The sequence below is a fragment of the Eleutherodactylus coqui genome, chromosome 12 (genome assembly GCF_035609145.1).
Source record: "Eleutherodactylus coqui strain aEleCoq1 chromosome 12, aEleCoq1.hap1, whole genome shotgun sequence".
In the NCBI taxonomy this organism is placed as follows: domain Eukaryota; kingdom Metazoa; phylum Chordata; class Amphibia; order Anura; family Eleutherodactylidae; genus Eleutherodactylus; species Eleutherodactylus coqui.
The window spans coordinates 24,578,808-24,598,315 of NC_089848.1; the positions used below are offsets into that span (position 1 = coordinate 24,578,808).

General features: G+C 42.1%; 1 protein-coding gene across 2 annotated transcripts in view; it reads left to right on the forward strand.

Moving 5' to 3' along the window:
• Window positions 1–19,508, forward strand: part of CDCP1 (CUB domain containing protein 1) — a 48,498-nt gene that overhangs the window by 14,940 nt on the left and 14,050 nt on the right. For both annotated transcript variants that reach the window (XM_066585439.1, XM_066585441.1), the window contains exons 2-5: window positions 7,370–7,576; window positions 10,096–10,449; window positions 13,676–14,032; window positions 17,218–17,433. In XM_066585439.1, coding sequence (XP_066441536.1) covers window positions 7,370–7,576; window positions 10,096–10,449; window positions 13,676–14,032; window positions 17,218–17,433 — 1,134 coding nt within the window. The remainder of the gene's footprint in view (window positions 1–7,369; window positions 7,577–10,095; window positions 10,450–13,675; window positions 14,033–17,217; window positions 17,434–19,508) is intronic.

A 19,508-nucleotide genomic window follows, 5' to 3' on the forward strand; every position in this document is an offset into this window, starting at 1 on the left:
GATGCATTTTCTCTCCCTGATGTCATAAAAAAAAGAATAAAAGTTTTACACTGTAGTCTATGTACCCAAACATAGCACCCTCAAAAAACTACAGTTCGCCACGCAAAAAACAAGCCCTTATGCGACCGCGTCGATGGAAAAATAAAAAAGTTATGACTTTTGAAAAATGGAGATGAAAATCCGCCAAAATAGGCCGTGTCCTTAAGGGGTTAATTTGCTTTTTTTTTTCCAATTTTACAAAATACAATATTCTGTGATTTGTAAAACATTTGTGGTGGCGCCTCACCCCTCCTACCAAACACATGGCTGCAGCTGGTGATTTGCTGTCCGCTGCCTACTTGTGTTTAGGCCTAACTGAAGCCTAAGTTACTTTGGTCTCCCAATCTGCATTTACTGCCTGCTAAATTCTGCTACTCCATCATTGTAAGGCTAATTTCACAAGGGCAAGTGTGATATCAAGCTGTGAAACTCTGCCCGATATCGCACTCTCTGATATGCGATGTCCCCGCAGATGCCAGGTATTTTTTTGTTAAAATCGCCTCACATCACTTAAGGAAAGTAGCGATCCTCCCCCGCGGCTTTTAGCGGTGGCAAAGGATCGCATTGTTTTCAATGGGTAAACCTCACATTGCATTCGTGTGAACCTCGCACACCGTGTGATGCTGTGCCAACCCCATTAAAAAAAACGAAGCAAATCTTCCATTGTTTTCATTTTTTTTTTAAATTTTTACCAACTGCGATGCGGGAAAACAAATCGCTCAAAAGAATGGGGTTCATATTCGTGCGAAATTTGTTAATCTCGCAACACACAAATCTTGCTCGATTTTCTTGGCGGTGTGAAAACGGCCTAACTGTCTTCCGATTGTGTGGTTGATTGAGCTGCAGCAGGTTTACTCTATAAAATATATGCAAAAACGCTTCTCTGTTTGTTTCACCTTAAAAATAGTTTTTTAAGCTACTCTTTCTTGCATAAATCCTATTAAGGTGGTTTCAAATCTGCGGCGGGGTTTCCCGTTTCGCATCTGCGGCGGGGTTTCCCGTTTCGCATCTGCGGCGGGGGTTCCCGTTTCGCATCTGCGGCGGGGGTTCCCGTTTCGCATCTGCGGCGGGGGTTTCCGTTTCCTGCTTTGTTCATGGAGCAGGAAAGGAGAATCCCCTGGATGACTGGTTTTGTCTTATAATTGAGCCAGTTGGCGCCAAACAGAAGCCACTGACTGTAATGGGGTCTGTTCGCTTTCCGCTCAGCTGCGCGCCTTTTTATCAGAAGAAAAAGTCCTGCATGCCGGATCTGTGATTGGAACATCCTGTCGGTGATTCTATGAAGATGTGAAACCATTAGTGGTGTGATTTGCTTTACATGTGGGCGATCTTCTATATGGGTCATTCCGTGTCAGTTCAACCAACGCTCCCGGTCGACCATCTCAGATTTCAATGAAACTTTGCACAAAGATAGACCCGGACCCTAAACTAAGATAGCCAGAATATTAGGCTTCAAAGTGCTTTGGTTCACGAGCTACAGGTCTTAATCTAGGGGGTTGTCATGTGATTACAGCGCGCAACCTGAAAAAAGTGGCGATTTCAATCCATTGCCAAGCCAGTTCTAATGACTCTAGAGCAATGAAACTTCACACACTAGGAGAACTTTTGGTGCTGAATCCAGCTAAGCTACTCAGACTGCCCCTCTTATCATCATTCTGCCACCATTGCATGTCAAAGTAGCTGAAAAATTCTATTGCGCAAAATAAAACTCATATTTTAAGCAGTAATAACTCATAATCAATGCAATCCAACTCAGCTATGAATTTATCAATGTGTACTCCATAGAAATGTTTCTCATTATTCCCATTATGGACCCAAAAGGATGCATAGCTCTTAAGATACAATGAGTCAAAAATGGCAAAAAACACTTTTTTGCTAATTTTTCCCTTTTTCAAAGGCGAAAATCGGAATGTACTCCATTTTTATTTTTTTTCATTTTTGTTCTATTTGGAAGAGAATTTTTTGCTCTACAAGATTCAATGTTTTTCATTTTGTTCCCAGACCTTCTAGATGGGAAAATATCAATGCCTGTGAAGGTCCTATGCACTCGCGGAGGTCAAATAATAAAATAAAATAAGTGTAAGTTTTGCATGGATGTATAATTAGTTTAGAAATCATGAGAAGGTAAATTATTTTTGGAATGAGACAACTTTTTGTGCTCAAGAAACTTATGTGATCAAAAATTGCATGGCGAGTTCAGGTGAGCCACAAGCTTTGGCCTAAGATGGTCAGAATATCATTGAGTGTTGCATAATGATTGTGGTATATTACAGTGATCACTGGGCTTATTTAGCACTCTATCCATATTGGATACTAAGATTATCTAAGGCTAGCATTTGTGTAATAAATAACTAGTTAATTATTACACAAATGCTAGCCTTAGATAATCTTAGTATCCAATCTGGATAGAGTGCTAAATAAGCCCAGTGATCACTGTAATATACCACAATCATTATGCAACACTCAATGATATTCTGACCATCTTAAGCCAAAGCTTGTGGCTCACCTGAACTCGCCATGCAATTTTTGATCACATAACTAGTTATTTATTACACAAATGCTAGCCTTAGATAATCTTAGTATCCAATATGGATAGAGTGCTAAATAAGCCCAGTGATCACTGTAATATACCACAATCATTATGCAACACTCAATGATATTCTGACCATCTTAGGCCAAAGCTTGTGGCTCACCTGAACTCGCCATGCAATTTTTGATCACATAAGTTTCTTGAGCACAAAAAGTTGTCTCATTCCAAAAATAATTTACCTTCTCATGATTTCTAAACTAATTATACATCCATGCAAAACTTACACTTATTTTATTATTTGACCTCCGCGAGTGCATAGGACCTTCACAGGCATTGATATTTTCCCATCTAGAAGGTCTGGGAACAAAATGAAAAACATTGAATCTTGTAGAGCAAAAAATTCTCTTCCAAATAGAACAAAAATGAAAAAAAATAAAAATGGAGTACATTCCGATTTTCGCCTTTGAAAAAGGGAAAAATTTGCATAAAAATGTTTTTTGCCATTTTTGACTCATTGTATCTTAAGAGCTCTGCATCCTTTTGGGTCCGTAATGTGAATAATGAGAACCATTTCTATGGAGTACACATTGATAAATTCAGAGCTGAGTTGGATTGCATTGATTAGGAGTTATTACTGCTTAAAATATGAGTTTTATTTTGTGCGATAGAATTTTTCAGCTACTTTGACATACAATGGTGGCAGAATGATGATAAGAGTGGCAGTCTGAGGAGCTTAGCTGGATTCAGCACCAAAAGTTCTCCTAGTGTGTGAAGTTTCATTACTCTAGAGTCATTGGAACTGGCTTGGCAATGGATTGAAATCGCCACTTTTTTCAGGTTGCACGCTGTAATCACATGACAACCCCCTAGATTAAGACCTGTAGCTCGTGAACCAAAGCACTTTGAAGCCTAATATTCTGGCTATCTTAGTTTAGGGTCAGGGTCTATCTTTGTGCAAAGTTTCATTGAAATCTGAGATGGTCGACCGGGAGCGTTGGTTGAACTGACACGGAATGACCCATATGTAGTTTACAATGTAGCCTTCCAGAACTTCATCTGTATTCCTTAATCAAAATAGTTGCTTGTGAATTTTAATTAATCTCCACCCTTGTAATGATACTGACTGGGCACTAGGTGGCCAAACTGAACTTCAGCTATAGCAGTTGCCTTTCCTACATATGAATGGCTTCTCCCAGCATTCTGATACCCCCAGGACTTACAGTAGGGTCGGATCATGTAACAACCAAATAGTCAAATTAGCAAATTTATGAAGAAGAGATCAACACCAAGTATTACAAAAATAAGAACTCATCAAGAGATGACAGGATGGTGACTGTAATCAGATGGCACAAGCGGATGATGATGATGAGGGTAGTCAGATAGTGGGGCAGGTGGTTGATAGAAACAGAGATAAAGTGACGATTTAAAGGAACAAAGTCATGACCTTTAGGCCTCATGTCCACTAGCAAAATTGAATTGTGGAATCCACATTCAATTTTGCCCATAGGTAATCATTGGCCACCCGCGGATGGCAGTTTAATAGATTTGCATTTTTCACGCGTGGGAGAAAAAAACGCGGCATGCTCCATTTTACCGCGAATTCCACGTGGATCGGCCACATTGCTATCACATTGCTAGCAATGGGTGCGGATATCCGCATGAAAAAAAATACCATTTAAAGCAAATCCGCGCAGAATCTGCTGCGGAAATCCACAGCAGATTCTGCGCGGATTGTATTTTTCTAGCCTTAGGCCTCATGTTCACGGGGAAAATCAGGCCCGCTCCGGATTCTCCATGGAGGATCCGTAGCGGGTCCCTCCTGCCCCGCGGACATGAGGCATAAAAATAAGAATTAACTCACCTCTTGCCCACTCCGGATCTTCTTTTCGCCGCGGCTTCATCTTCTCTCCGTCGCGGCCGGATCTTCTTTCTTCGGCTCGGCGGATGCGCAGGGCATGTCGGTTGCGTGCCCCGCGCATGCGCCGGCCCGAAGAAAAAAGATCCGGCCGCGACGGAGAGAAGATGAAGCCGCGGCGAATGGAAGATCCGGAGCGGTGAGTATATTCTTATTTTAGGTCTGCCGCGGATGCGGACGGCTTCCATAGGCTTCAATAGAAGTCTGCGGGAGCCGTCCCCGCGGGAGACCCGCATGAAAATGGAGCATGGTCCAGATTTTTTCATGCTCCATTTTTTTTTATTCCCTTTTATTGACCATCCGCGGGTATTTATCTACCCGCGGGTGGTCAATGCATCCCTATGGGATGCGGATTCGCGGGCGGGAGAAGAGTTAAAATCCGCTGTGGATTTTAATTCTTCTTTTGCCCGTGGACATGAGGCCTTAGGCACAATAAACAAAGTTATTGGGCTCAAAGCTGAGGGAACGGGAAGTCTGGGGAGCTAACTTTTCATACTAGCTAGGCACCCACTCCAGGACTGTGTCCTTATAACGTCTGAGCACAATTCTCCAGTTTGGGGTCAAAATTCTATCCCAGGACAGGAGGGAGGGGGTTAATACCTGCTGCTGTTCTTCTCTGTCTCTCCTTTAATTTGCTGGTTCCAGGCCCCATTTCAGTTATTCCAAGAAGGCTGCAGCAATTATCTAACTACCTAATGCACATTGTGCACTGCTTTCTGTCTGGCCAGTGCAGATCATGTGAGCAACTCTGGCCAACCAGAGGGCAGATGTAGTGCACTGGTAGTCTAACATTACCAATGCACTGTGAAGCATTAAGAGGTCTCAAGATTGTCCACTTTTTTTAGATGGCCAAAAACAGGACCCAGAAATGGTGGATCAGAGGAATGGCAGAAAAGAGTAACTGCAGGCAATATACCACACTTCTCTTCTGGTTCTAGGGCAATTTTTTTTTTCTTCCTGAAACCGGAGGGTCATTTTAGGACCAGGTTGTTTTTTATCCTTCCTGCTTTCAAAAAATCATTAACTCTTTTTTGTCGACATAGCTGCACAAAGGCTTGTTTTTTGCAGGGAGAATTTTTAGTGGTACCATTTAAAGTATCATAATGTGTTAAAAAAAACTTCTACATTGGGTGAAATAATGAAAAAAGAAAGAAAAAAAACTGCACCATTTAAGCTTTATCTGCTATGATAAGAATGATATATTCGCTTTATTCTGTGGGTCCGTACGATTTATGCTGGTGCCAAATTTATATAGGTGTTTGTTTTTTACTACTTATCTGATTTCCCTAACCATTTCATTTTTTTCACCAATGCGGTTGTGTGACGCTTCTTTTTTGCATGCCGAGCCATTGTTATTGCTTCTCTTTTTGGATAGTATGGCTTTTTAACAGCTTATTACATTTTTGCTTGGAGATTGGGGTGACCAAAAAAACGCAGTTCTCACATTTTTCTTCTGGCTGTATTCATGTAGGATAAAAAAAGCAATTATTTTAATAGATTAGACTTTTATAGATGCAACGATACAACATATGTTTTATTGTAAAAAAAATAAATAAGTAAAAGAGGAAAAAGAGGGATGTCACACATGTAATATCTTTTATCTTCGGTAATAATTTAAAAACTTTCTTTTTTTAAAGTCCCTAAAACAGACTAGAACTTGCGATTGTTTGATCGCATGCGCAATATACTGAATATTGTTATATATTTCAATTTTGCAGACCACCGGCAATGCTTAATAGGCTAAGCACTGCAATGTATCTGAGCGATCATAAGATTGTAGGTTCAAGTCCCCTAAAGGGAAGCAGGTGAAACAATAAAATAAAATTGGTTAAAAAAAATAGCATGCTAAATACACACTCTTCCTTTTGTAAACAAAATGAAAAACCCACATATTTGGTATTGGCACATATGAAAAAATCTGTGCAATAAATTGAACTCCCTTTTAATCCCACAAGGGAAATGCTATATAAAAGAAAAAAATAGCTTATTTTGTTCATGTCACCTCCAAAAAATGCAATTAAAGTGATGAAAAAAGTCAGATATACTCCAAAATTGTACCAATAAAAACTACAGCTCATCACACAAATATCAAGCCCTTACATAGCTTTTTACATGGGGGGGGAGAACAAATTTATGGATCTTTGAATGCAAGGATGACGAAAAAATATTTTTTTTAAAAAAGAGTGTTTATTCTGCAAAAGTGGAAAAAACTTAAACTGTATCACTTTGGTATCCTCATAATTGTACCGATCATAGTAAATACTCTAAAAAAAATGGCGGAGTTCTTGTTCTTTCACCAAAGTAATAAGTTCTACAATGCATTATATGTACCCCAAAATGGTACTAATAAAAACTACAACTCGCATGCAATGAACACACTCTTACATGGTCATGTCAATGGAAAGTCTAAAAAGTTATGGCTTTTGTAAAGTGGAGATTACAATCTGAAAGAAATCATCTCATCCTTAAAGGGGTTGTCCCGCGAAAGCAAGCGGTGTTAAGCACTTCTGTATGGCCATATACATGCACTTTGTAATATACATCGTGCATTAAATATTGGCCATACAGAAGTTATACACTTACCCCCTCCGGTGCTGGCGTCCCCGTCTCCATGGCGCCGACTAAAGCTGCCTTCTGCCGGGATTAGACGCGCTTGCGCAGTCTGCCCTCTTCTGTCCGGCTCCGGCATGCTCGCGCCGCAGAGGTCTTCTGCACATTTTATTTTTTCACCAAGTGTTATTTAAGAGATAAAAACCGATATCTAGTGTTTTATAGTGAATTACACAGCAAACCTTTTGATAACCCCCTCCACAATTAACGGGTCTGTATGTGACTGTACTCTTCTGATTACCTCTACTAACGCATTTCTCTCTCTTCCTTCCCAGAATCTTATACCATCACATTACAACCTACAGACAACTTAACTATTCATATAAAGCGGGCTACAAATGCCCCATCACAGCCCTGTAATATCTGTGCTCCGAAATGCAATGCATTGAGTCTCGCGATATCCAGAGGACAAAAAGTGGACTACACCTTCGACTGCAGTACGCCGGAGAAGTACTTCATCATGGAGGTCAATAGGACTATCGGTGAGTTTAGATTCCTTTTTGTATTTGCATCTACTGATTCTCCAAACTATAAAATTATCTTTAAAACGAACATATAAAGAACTAAGTGGTTAATTTGTTGAAAAAAATATAAAGTGATTAACAGCAACTCCTAATTATACTTCTGTTACTGGAGGTGGCGGGTTTACGATTCGAGGGAGCCGGCAGCTGAAGACAGCTTCGTAGGGGTATATAGGAAGCTTCCATATATCTCTGAGGCCGTCTTCAGCTGCCAGAAGCAGCCGAAAAAGAACAAATCTAACCAAGGGGGTACAGTGCTTGGGTGAGTGCTGCAGCCTCCCTCCTTCTAGCAATCAGTGGGGGTCTCAGCAGTGGGACCCCCACTGATCAATACTTTTGATGTGCCTCTATGACATTCAGTTTTCCGAAAGTGCAGCTACTCGATATAAAATTTTAAATTTCCTGCTGTCCCCAGCACTTTCTGCAGAATATTGGCACCTGGGTTCTGTCTATGGAGCGCGGCTGTCATAATCTGCTATAATGGTGTTCCCTCTCCTTCCTATATATGGAACTGCTGCCTGCATTTTTTTTGAAAACTAGAACTTGTCCTGCAAAATACAAGGTGTCCTACAGCTACATGGCTGTAAAAGGCATGGAACACTAAAGGGTAAATGATTTACTGGGTCTTAAGGCTAAAATTAGTTGTACCACTAATGGGTTCTGCGCCAAATAACTTTACCTGAGACGTAAATTCAAAAGCCACAATAAATAATATATTTTTGTGAGCGTTTTTCCAAAATTTAAATTTTTTAAATCAAACTTTCTAATTCATTCTTTAGTTTCCTTTCCTGCCCCTGATCTTCTGTCTGTTATAAGGATGTAAGTATTCCATACCAGGATGCCAGGGTTGTCACTCAACATTAGCAGCAAAGACACGGACATTGGGCAAACTCAACATGGCCCTGTGGAGGAAAGTGTCTTCTGACATTAACAGTATGTACAGTAACCTACAGTAGTACCCCATGACATCATGCCTCATAGGGGAACATTAAGTTCCCACTATTTTCCACTGACCATTGTGCAAACAAAAGTTGCCATGGAGTCAAAACTTAAAGCTTGGCCATCAAGTACTTTTTCCTAATTATTGTTGGTTAATCAGTAATGCAAGCGACAGACACAAAGATACTCTGTCCAAATTTTGATCTGCTGGGGCTATTTTTTGTTTTTTTCTTAACCAACAGTTGGTCAGAAAAATTTATAATCAGCTGATTGACAACTGATTATATAACTGGAAGTTATAGAAGGTGGGTTTTTACTTGGATTTCCTGCTAAATCTGATGATATACTATATGCTTTCTGTGTTTTTACATAAGACTTCCCAATTAACCGATTTATACGGCTATAAGTAGAGCAGAGTTATAGCTATGATATTTGGGCAAGTAGGAAAGTTGACCTATCCAGTGATATGCCCTTGCATGGGGAGGTACTGTTGTTTTATGTCGCCACCGGAAGTTAGGGGTGGAGACCTAATACAGCTGTGTTGATGCCCCTCTTTACTGATTGGCTGTCCCTTGTTGCCCTGTCAGCTGTGATGTGCCGTGCAGACTGTTTTCACCCCTGGCCACCCTGCCACCTGCTGTTGCTGTTCCACCTCACTGCTGTAGCGGCGAGATTCCCCCACCGCTGCTGACCATCACCAAGATACGAAAACTCACGGATAGTCCGCTCCCCTGGGAGTGTTTCTCGCTGCCTGTCGGCATCCGCCCCCCTGACAGCTGGTGGAGAGAGTGCAGGGGGATGCGGCTGCTGACTGCTACTCCAGCCCCATCGTGCTCTCGCCTAGCGGCGCCCGTGACAGCTACTGAAGGGAGCGCAGGTAGGGGAGTGGATTAGCCGTCAGCAGACTCATCTGCTGAAGCTACAAAGAGCACAGCACGGGCTGTCCCACAGCGGTCAGTGGCACAACAGCAGGGGGGAGGACAGTGTTGCTGGCAACTGGGTTGGGCAGGGGGGAGGGCAGTATTGCCAGCGGTGGTCCGGTGATCGAGCTGTGCACGGCACTTCACAGCTGAAAGGGCAGCATGGGAAGGCCGCCGGCACTTCAGAGTCGAGAGGGCAGCGGGGAGAGCCAATTGCAGGCTGACGGTGTCACCCTACATGTCAACCCAGCTGTATTATGTCTCCACCCCTAACTTCCGGTGGTGACCTAATACAACAGTACCGCATGGGGCAACATATTTAGGCAACCGATCCACTTTAAGTAACAGCTGTAAGTACATTTAGACCAATTAATCTCACAATGTAGAACTAAAGCTTTATCCTTGCCATGTAATAGCCCAATTTGATTTTTGCTTTGCAGCCTCCTCTATTCTATACATGCCATTGAATGATCCTCTCAAAACAAAATAAAGGACAATATAGTCCTCAGTGACCTTTTTACCCAAACTAAGAAATAATCCAAAACCTCATTTGTTTTCTAGTTAAACTAAAGAATATCTGCAGAGCGTACAAACTTATTTTTCTCTTTTTTTCATATCTAGATTGCAGCTCTGGTATGTGTCCATTAAATATTAGTCTGCAGCCTACAAACTTACATGGCTTAAATCGGACTTTTTCTTGGAATATCTTGACCTCCAAGAACAATGGTCTTATTTTTGGCTTCTCCGGCCCATGGCTGACACAGATAGACCCTTCAAGCCAGTGTCCAGATCACGTCCGCTTCAAGATCAGCACTTATGTTCATGACTCATCCTACAGCATTGGAACTTTCTGCAGGAACGGTACCATCACACGCATTAAAGTCCAAGAAAAAGGAGTTATTGCTCTAAGTCTGCCATGGAACCTTGCCATCAAAGATCCTGGAATTAGCATCACAAACAGATCTTCCATTAAAAGTGAGTGTTTTAAATATTTCCAAATGGATTTTGTTTAAAAGGTTTTTCAGACAGTAAAAATAAAGTTGTATGGACTAGGTGAGCAAAGAAAAGCCATACTCATTGGTCAGTTGTCTCCACCCCCACCGCTTCAAGTGCAGGAGCCCTGGACCCTGAAAGGAGCTATAGAGGTCATATGACCCTTCAAGGCAGTATCACCGCTGAAGTCAGTGATTAGCTGAACGGCATGCGAGTGCTGCAGCTGCCCCCGGCCCCTGTGCACACAGAGTATGGTTTGTCGAATGTGGCACTGTTTGTAGAAGCGAGCAGCTGGGTTTTTCCTCTTCTGTAAAACCTCTTTTAGGGTACATTTGCAGCAGAAAATCGGCACCAAAATCCGCATCAGAACAGTGTGAAAATCTGCCCCATTGGTGTAGCTTCTGATACAGTTTTTGATGTGGCTCTGCAGCAGGTTTTCACCCCTCCAATAGAAAGGATAAAAACCTGCTGCAGACATACATCAAAAAATGTATCAGAAGCCACACCAATTACATGGATTTTGACACCGTTCTGGTGTCTTATTTTCTGCTGTGGAAAATCCGCACAATTTTCCGTTACAGGAGAGCATATCTGTAGGCCTTATAAAAGGTTGGCCGAAAATCGCAACCATCTAATCATTGGACTCCAAAGTATCCATTCAGATGGCCGATTTTTAGCCGGCTGGGATGATAAGACATCGGAGGCAGAATACAGTTCTGGAGTGTCTAGACATGAGGCATTCTTAGATGAGTTGTAAAATGCATGACGATTACTAACAGGATTACCTTTTTATTGGGTCTAAATATTGGTTTAAAGGTAACCTGTCACCAGGTCTATTCTCTCTGAACGACAAGCAGCAGGAACTCAGGACAGATCTGCCCATTCACCCATGTATGATTTATTCTGAAATGAAAAAGAAAAAAATATTTAGAATTTGACTAGGAATGGAGTTGCTAAATTTGGTGCAGTTAGCAACCTTTCCAAATCTCATGGTGGGTGTTGATATGGAAAGGAAAAGCTTTCAGTAGTGAATCTGAAATGTTTCTGTCATTTAAATTTATTGTACGATGGTCATATCCAATGCAGACTTTGACAAACAAAAATCTCACCACTAGAAGAAGTTGTCGTTTTGCTGCAAAACTCTGCATGCAGTTACATCTTAGGCAGATATGCAAATGATTCGAGCTATTGCATGATTAGATGAATGGTCTTGCCACCTGAGGCCCTATAAGGGTGGTGGACCTCTTTTTCCGCTTGCGTGGAGCTTGTTGACCAGTAGGCACCTCTATGACCCAATCAAAAAGAATTCACCCATTTAACGGAGTCTGAGAGGGGGCACATTATTGGAATGTGTGATGCTGGCTGGTCATATAAATGAATTGCCCATCACCTGGGCTGTTCTGACCAGACTTTTAGGAGGTGTTGGAACCAGTGGATGTGTGAGGGCATGCAAACAAGGCAATCAGACTCGGCATGCCCTCGACCGACCACCAGTAGAGAGGAGCGTCTGATCATCCAACATGGCTCTGTTTGCAGTGGTGTTGTGAACGACAAAACTAGACTGGAACTGGGTTGTCTTCAGCTGTGAATCCAGGTTTAGTTTGGGCACTGAATCAGCCGTGATTATGTCTGGAGACCTAGGGGTGAGCTTCCCAATCCTGCCTTTGCTGTGGAGCGATGGTGTGATAGACTGGGGGGAGGGTTGTCCTCAACAGTAGTGGTACAATGACGGCTCAGTGATATGTTCAGGACGTCCTTCAGCCACATGTGTTCCTCTGATAGTGGCTTCCAGGAGGCATTCCATCAGGCCACACACAAAGGTGTCACAGGAATGTCTCCACAACATTATTACACTTCCCTAGCCTGCCCAGTCGCCAGACTTGTCACCAAAAGAACATGTATGGGACCATCTGGGACACCAACTTCAACCGCCTACAAGTTTGCATGATCTAGAGACTCAGTTACAGCAAATCTGGAGTGGTATGCTGTGGGATGCCATACAGAACCTGTATGCCTCCATGCCAGTCAATATCACATCTTGTATCCACATTAGAGATGGTCCAACAGGGTACTAGAGCCTGCATGCCCTCCCATATCATATCTTGTATCCAAGCTAGAGGGGGCCCAACAGGGTACTAGAGCCTCCATGCCCTCCCGTATCACATCTTGTATCCAAACTAGAGGCGGTACAACAGGGTACTAGAGGCTCCATGCCTGTCCATATCACATCTTGTATCCAAGCTAGAGGGGGTACAGCAGAGTACTAGAGCTTGCCTACAAGGAGTCAGTTCTCCACAATAATTTATCCTTTTGCTCTGATATTGTAATCACTAAAGCCCCATTTACACGCAAAGATGATTGCTCAAAATGCGTTCAAAAGATAGCTTGAGTGATTATTTTGTATAAACTACTAATGGGCACTAATGCCTATTAGTAGTTTATTAGCTTCATTTACGTGGAAATGAGCCTCCCTTCGCTGTATGCAGATAACAGTGGGTGATCTGTTATCTGCATACAGCACCTTTGTTCTGCCCCAGGACTGCAGCTGAATATAATGTTATCAGTGCACCTGTGGAGAACACAGCGTGCGGTTCCTGCTATCAGCTGGCTGGCTGAATGATGGATTGTATGCTTAACTAAAAATCATTGTTCATCGCACAAGTGTAATATTTCTGCAAGATGGAGCAATACCCCTGCAGTGCCATCCATTTGATAGCAGCATTTTTTCAAATCGCTGTACGACTTTTTAACAGTCTGTGAAATAATGATTGGGAATAGGAAACCAAGCCAGAAAACCATATACAGACAGTGTGTGTGGCTTTCTGGCTTTGTTTCCTATTTCCAATCATTGTTTCACAGACTGTTAAAAAGTTGTACATTGATTTGAAAAAATGCTGCCATGCAATCGGTGGCTCTGCAGGGGTATTGTTCCATCGTCCTTATTTGCATAAATTACCCAGAGGCGCATGCATGACCTTATAAGTCTCCTCTTAGGTGTCTTCACACCGCTTCTGGGTGCTCTCCTTGGGGAGCGACATCACCCCTCTTGTTCCACATTTCTGCAAGATGCACGTTTGCACCTAAATGCACATTAATGCTAGCTTAATGCAATTCAGTTGAGTCCTAGAAAATACGAGTGTAAGCCCCGGCTCGGGAAGCATTATTTGGGCTGTGCATCTGTGATGGTGAACGGTTTCTGTCTTTACAGGCTTGAGTATTGTCGAATCTACATTCAGTCAACAGTCAACTGTAACCCTGCTGTCTGCAAACTATCCTGATCCGTTTCCGACTAATGAGCAGATGACTTGGAAATTCAACTTGCCTGAAAACCACGCAGCCGCTGTCCAGTTCCTCAATCATACTTCCCCCATGTGCGTGAAAAAGGAGGAGAATGTACACTACTACCTGCCGAAACCCGCACTACACAAACTAACAGATAGTCAGCCAGCAAATATACTTCAGAACTTTAACTTATCGCTGGAAAACTGTGAGGTCGATACCCAGAAAACTGCTCACCCGGGCCTGAGCCTGAAATTCAACATCACCGTTCAGAGGAGCCAAGGAGGTAAGTTGTTTGTGCTGATAGTACCTCAGTAATATCCACCACAAGTATTTATCGTTTTCCTGTATTAATTTTGCTTTTGTTCATTTTCACTTATCTAAATTGGGTAAGAAAAAAATTCTAGGCTTCTTAACCCCTTGAGGACTGGGCCTATTTCTACCTAAGAATGCAGATTTTACTTTTGATGGGAAAGGGGAGGGGGGAAATTTTAATCTTCACTTTTTTAAAGCCTTAACTTTTAATTTTATGTCAAAATAACCATCTGAGGGCTTTTTCTGTGCCTGATGAATTGTAGTTTTTATTGGTATGGGTTCAGGGTACATGTGATGTATTGAATAACTTCTATTAATTTGGAGGGGGCAGGGTGTGAAAGTAAAACACCAGTTCTGCCTTTTTTGTTCTTTTGAGTCAGTCCGATTTTTAGATATAGATCTATAGATATTAGAGATGAGTGAGCACGCTCGGATACAGCAGTTGCTTGAGCGAGCATCGCTCTTCTCGAGCAACTGCTTACTGAACGTGCTCGGGGGGGGGGGGGGGGTGTGGTGAGCGGCGGGCAGCCTGGGGGAGAAAGATCTTTCTCTTACTCTCTCTTACTCTATAGTTGATTTTCTCAGCAGGTAGCGCTGATGGTGTTCTTTCAGCTGGTATCCTGCTGGCAGTTCTCAGCGGGACACCAGATGAAAGCTCCGAGAACAATGCAGCTGTTTACATATACAAAACAGCTGCTTTGTTCTTGGAGCTATCGCAGTGGTATCCTGCTCCGCCTGCATTCACTCTTAAGCAGCTGATTAGCTACTTAGAGTTATGCAAAGATCGCTCAAAACTGTCACTCAAACTGTTTGAGCGAATTTTGAGCGATCATCATTCTGTGTGAATGGGCCTTTAGTCAACTACGTTTATACCAAGGGAAGTTAATAAACATAAAGATAGTATACAGTAGCTACATTTCATTTAGTAGATACATATGTAGTAAACAGAACAATACATAATGTGCCTCAGCCTTCGGGCTGATAACAGAGAAAAAATAGCTTGTAAGTCCTCGTACCACAATACAATCACATTGATGTATATTCATGTGTCTTTAGGCCTTGTGAATAATTACAATTAAATAATGTATAGGAAATTTATATATAATTACTTATGAAGTAGATTTTGGTGTAAACATGGATAGAATACAGAAGAAAATGTTGAACACGAATAGAAAATATCTGCATGCAGCGGTTATCTGGTGCCAGGAATGTATTCAGCCTTGGTTATAAATAGAGTTGAGCGAACATACTCTGCCGAGCTTGATGCTCGTTCGAGTATTAGCATACGAGTAACGAGCATCAAGCCGTGTTTGACCCTGCCCCAGTTTTTGGCTCCTCCCCGCTGTGACGTGCCTGTTTTGGCCCCGCCACGACGCAGAGCGCCATTGACAAATTTTTTGTCTGGCGGGAGAGGGAGAGAGAGAGAGAAGCTCAGCACCCGGTGCCCCACATACAAAAATGCTCAAGTCTCCCATTGTAGTCAATGGGGTTCGTTACTCCAGTAGAGCTCCCGAATTTTACGAAAAGCTCGACTCGAATAACGCGGACCCGAGCATTTGGGTGCTCGCTCATCTCTAGTTATAAACAGTAGTATTTTTAATATTGCATGTCCTGATGTAAAAGGGAAGGGTGTAAAAAGTTCATGAGTATACAGTTCTGACACTGAATGAATGAAAATCTAATGGAACACATGGAGTTCGAGTGCTGGAGACAAAATGGTTATCTAGGAGTAGGGGGGAAGAAAGTCTCCTTTGTCTTTTCCAGAAATGGCGTGACTCTTGTTATGTGCTGTGTCCGGTATTGCAACTGAGCCTCGTTATCTTGAAATAGACACTTTTTTTCTTATTTCTTTACAATCCTTCTTTTTTTAAATGGCTAATTTTCTTGTAATACTCACTTACTTTGCCATTTCTTAAGTGACTGGCTCAGTGATAGAAAGCAGAGGGGGGTGATTAATGGTACATCCTCTGATTGGGTCACCATCACTAGTGGGATACCACATGGGGCAGTATTTGTTTTAATATATTTATTAGAACTAATAGAAGGATTATACAGTAAATTAGCAATATTTGCAGATGATGCAAAATTATGTAAAGAAATTAACACAAGAAAGGACAGAATGTGGTTGCAAATTGATCTGGATAAGTTGGGGGCAGAAAAGTGGCAAATGAGGTTTAAAACTGATAAATGCAAGGCTATGCACATGGGCAGATGAAATGCATTGCAACGGCCGACCTGAGCGTGCCAAAGTGGGGGAGACCACGGGGATTGCAAGAGTGTTGTCGCAGGTGGCTCTGTAATCCCTCCTGATAATGGTGATAACGGTGCTCTGCTCAGCTGTCACACAATGGCAAGATTAACCTATATGGATACGTCTGAAATAAACAATTGTTTTGTCACGGGTGACGCCAGTACTCCAACCTGAACTCACAAGTCTAATGATGGTAGAATAACTTAAGACAAGTCCAGTAGCTTCTATTAGTAAACTGGGAGCATGCAGATTTACTGAAGCTTTTGGTGATAATAAATGAAATAGAGTTGAGCTTTGCAGCATTAAGGATATAGTTTGGGACACCTGTGCTCAAGAAGAGAATATCAGAGCTTGAGCGGGCCCAAGGACGGGCAACTAAAGTATTACACAGAATGGATGAACAATAATTCTGGAGAGGTTACCAAAATTGGGATTTAGTTTAGAAAAAATAACTTGGAGGTAACCTAATGACTATGTAAAACTGTATCAGGAGACAATACAGAAATCTCTCCCATTATCTATTTATACCCAGGACTGTAACAAGGGGCATCCTCTACGTCTAGAGGAAAGAAGGTTTCTACACTGACCTAGAAGGCAGTTCTTTACTGTAAGAGCAGTGAGACTGTGAAACTCTCTGCCTGAAGATGTGGCGATGGTGAAATTGGAAATTGAAGTGTTCAAGAGATCTGGGGATTATTCTGATTGCCAGATTGGAGTTTGGAAGGAATTTTTTCTTTCCTCTTAAATGACGGAATTTGAAAACCAAGTTTCTATTAAGAAACTTTGCAGCTGTCCAGTTGTCGTGTAGAGCAGATTACACACAGAATATTATCACTAATTTGTTTCTTTTGGTGGTTCTTATTGATCTACATTTAATATAATATGGTTTATGTGTCTGTCTTCAGATCAACTTTACGCTCTGGATTTGACGAAAGAAAAGGGTCTGGTTGTGCATATAAAGAAGCGTTTCACTGGACGCACATTTACTCCAGTGTGTCTCATCTGTAAGGCACCTATGGTCTGTGATTCTGAGCTTGTGCTTGAGGGCGGCAGGTACTACAAGATATCCTTTCTTTGTGAACAACTGAGCAGTCTGATGGTAACAGCAGAAAAAGTAATCGGTAAGAATATGAATGTGTACTACTCTAGATCAGAAAATGAATCTATTTGTGCAGTTTTGCGCTAAGCATATTTTTTCAAATCTACTTTGAAATGAAGCATAGAACAAATAAACTTGTTAGGATGAATAAAAATAATGGACAAACTTCCTTTTTACCAAATTTAATCTATATTTTTGACTCTTCAAAGTAACCACCTCCAGCTGATATAACAGCTTTACACCATCGAGGCATTCTTTCTACAATTGTATTCAGATATTGTTCAGAAATTTCTTCCCAACATTGTTGCAGAAGTTCCCACAAATGTGCTGCACTTGCTTTGCTTTCACCCTTCTGCCTAGTTCATCCCAAACAAGCTCAAATGTGTTTAATGCTGGAGACCATTCAATTCTTTGAAGCCTACTGGCTGCTTCTTCTTGTCTTCTTAAAGGGGTTTTGTCATTTAAAAAAAAAATTCTAAACTTACCTATTCCTTCCCTGTCAGTCTCCTTATCACATCTTCTCCTGGTTGAGCTTCTCCAGTGCCCCAGGTCAGCTCACCACAGGCTGGGCCCAGCTTGTTATGAGGGCTGCATATCTCAAATTCCTTTCGGCTGGGTCAGTGAAGGTCACATCCCTGTGCTGTAGCTTCACTGCCTAGGAAGGAATTGTAATCTATTTCAGGTTACAGCTCGCTTGAACAATCTCTGAAGAAGATAGGCAGTCCCCCTGCTGGCCTGTGAGCTGTGACGTAATGTTCATTGGTTATGTACATAACCTCACAGGAAGGAGAAGAATCAGGCAGCTGGAGGTGAAGTGACCCCCCCCCCACACACACACACACACACACCTCATACACACTGCAGGAGACAGGAAAAGATAGGGGAGGTGAAGATCTGGTAAGTAGACTGACAGGGGAGGAATAGATAAGTATAGAATTTTTCCTTTTTAGTGACAGAACCCCTTTAAGTAGTTCTGACATAACTTTAGAGGTTTGTTTTGGATCATTGTCTTGTTGTAACACGATTTCCTGACCAACTAGGCATACACCAGAGGGTATTAATTGCATGATGTATCAAAATGCTGTGATAGACCCTTTTTTCCATTGTCCTAGTCACTTTGTGCAAGTTACCAACTCTAGAACCAACAAAAGAGCCCCAGACCATCACGCTACTGCCTCGGTTTGACAGTTGGTGTCACACTTAGGAACCATCCTTTCACCTACTCAGCAGCATACAAGAAGCCTGCATGATGTACCAAAGATGTCAAATTTGATTCATCAGTCAATAAAACCTTCTTACTGATAGATCTGCAGATGAAGTCTTCTCTTCACAATTGAAATTGCAACTTATTTTTTTCTGCATTAAGTTGTGCTTGAAGATTTTGTGTCGTGATGCGCAGAACACGCAAACTGTTAATTCTCAAAAACTTGTCATCTGATTTTATAAGGGCCTTTGGTCGGCGAGAGCATTTCTTCTTAGTTTCCTCCAGTTTCCAACTGCCCTTTGTTGGTATAGAAAATTGTACTGACTGCCACCTTGGCTTTCTTGTCAATTTCTCTGTAGGACAGACCTACACTGCTAAGGTCACCCTCACACAGGCTTTAGCAGAAAGGCAGCGTTTTCTAAACGCTGTGTTTACTGCTGTTTCATCAGCGCTGGCATGAATCTTGCCAGCCTTTTTAGCACAGCTGAAAATGCAGCCAAGGAAGCTGAAGAAGGAAAAAAAGTAATACACACCTAGCAGGTGCCATTTGGGTCCCCACCACTGCTCTCCGGAGCTCTGGGCAGGCTGCCGGGCACTTGTCAGCATGGATAGACCATGTATTGCTGCCGCTCGATGAACCAATCACAGCCATTCAATTTTGTTATTCAAATTAATGCAGTGATTGGTGCATCACACGCCAGCTCTTATTGGCTGAGTCAGCACCCCTGAACCAATCACAGCAATTTCAGAGATTTCCATCCCCGTCACGAGCAATAGATGGTCTATCCATGCTGACGAGTGCCTGGAGGCCTGCCTGGAGCTCTGGAGAGCAGCAGTGGAGACCCAAATGGCACCTGCTAGGTGAGTATTACTTTTTTATTTTTAGGTCATTC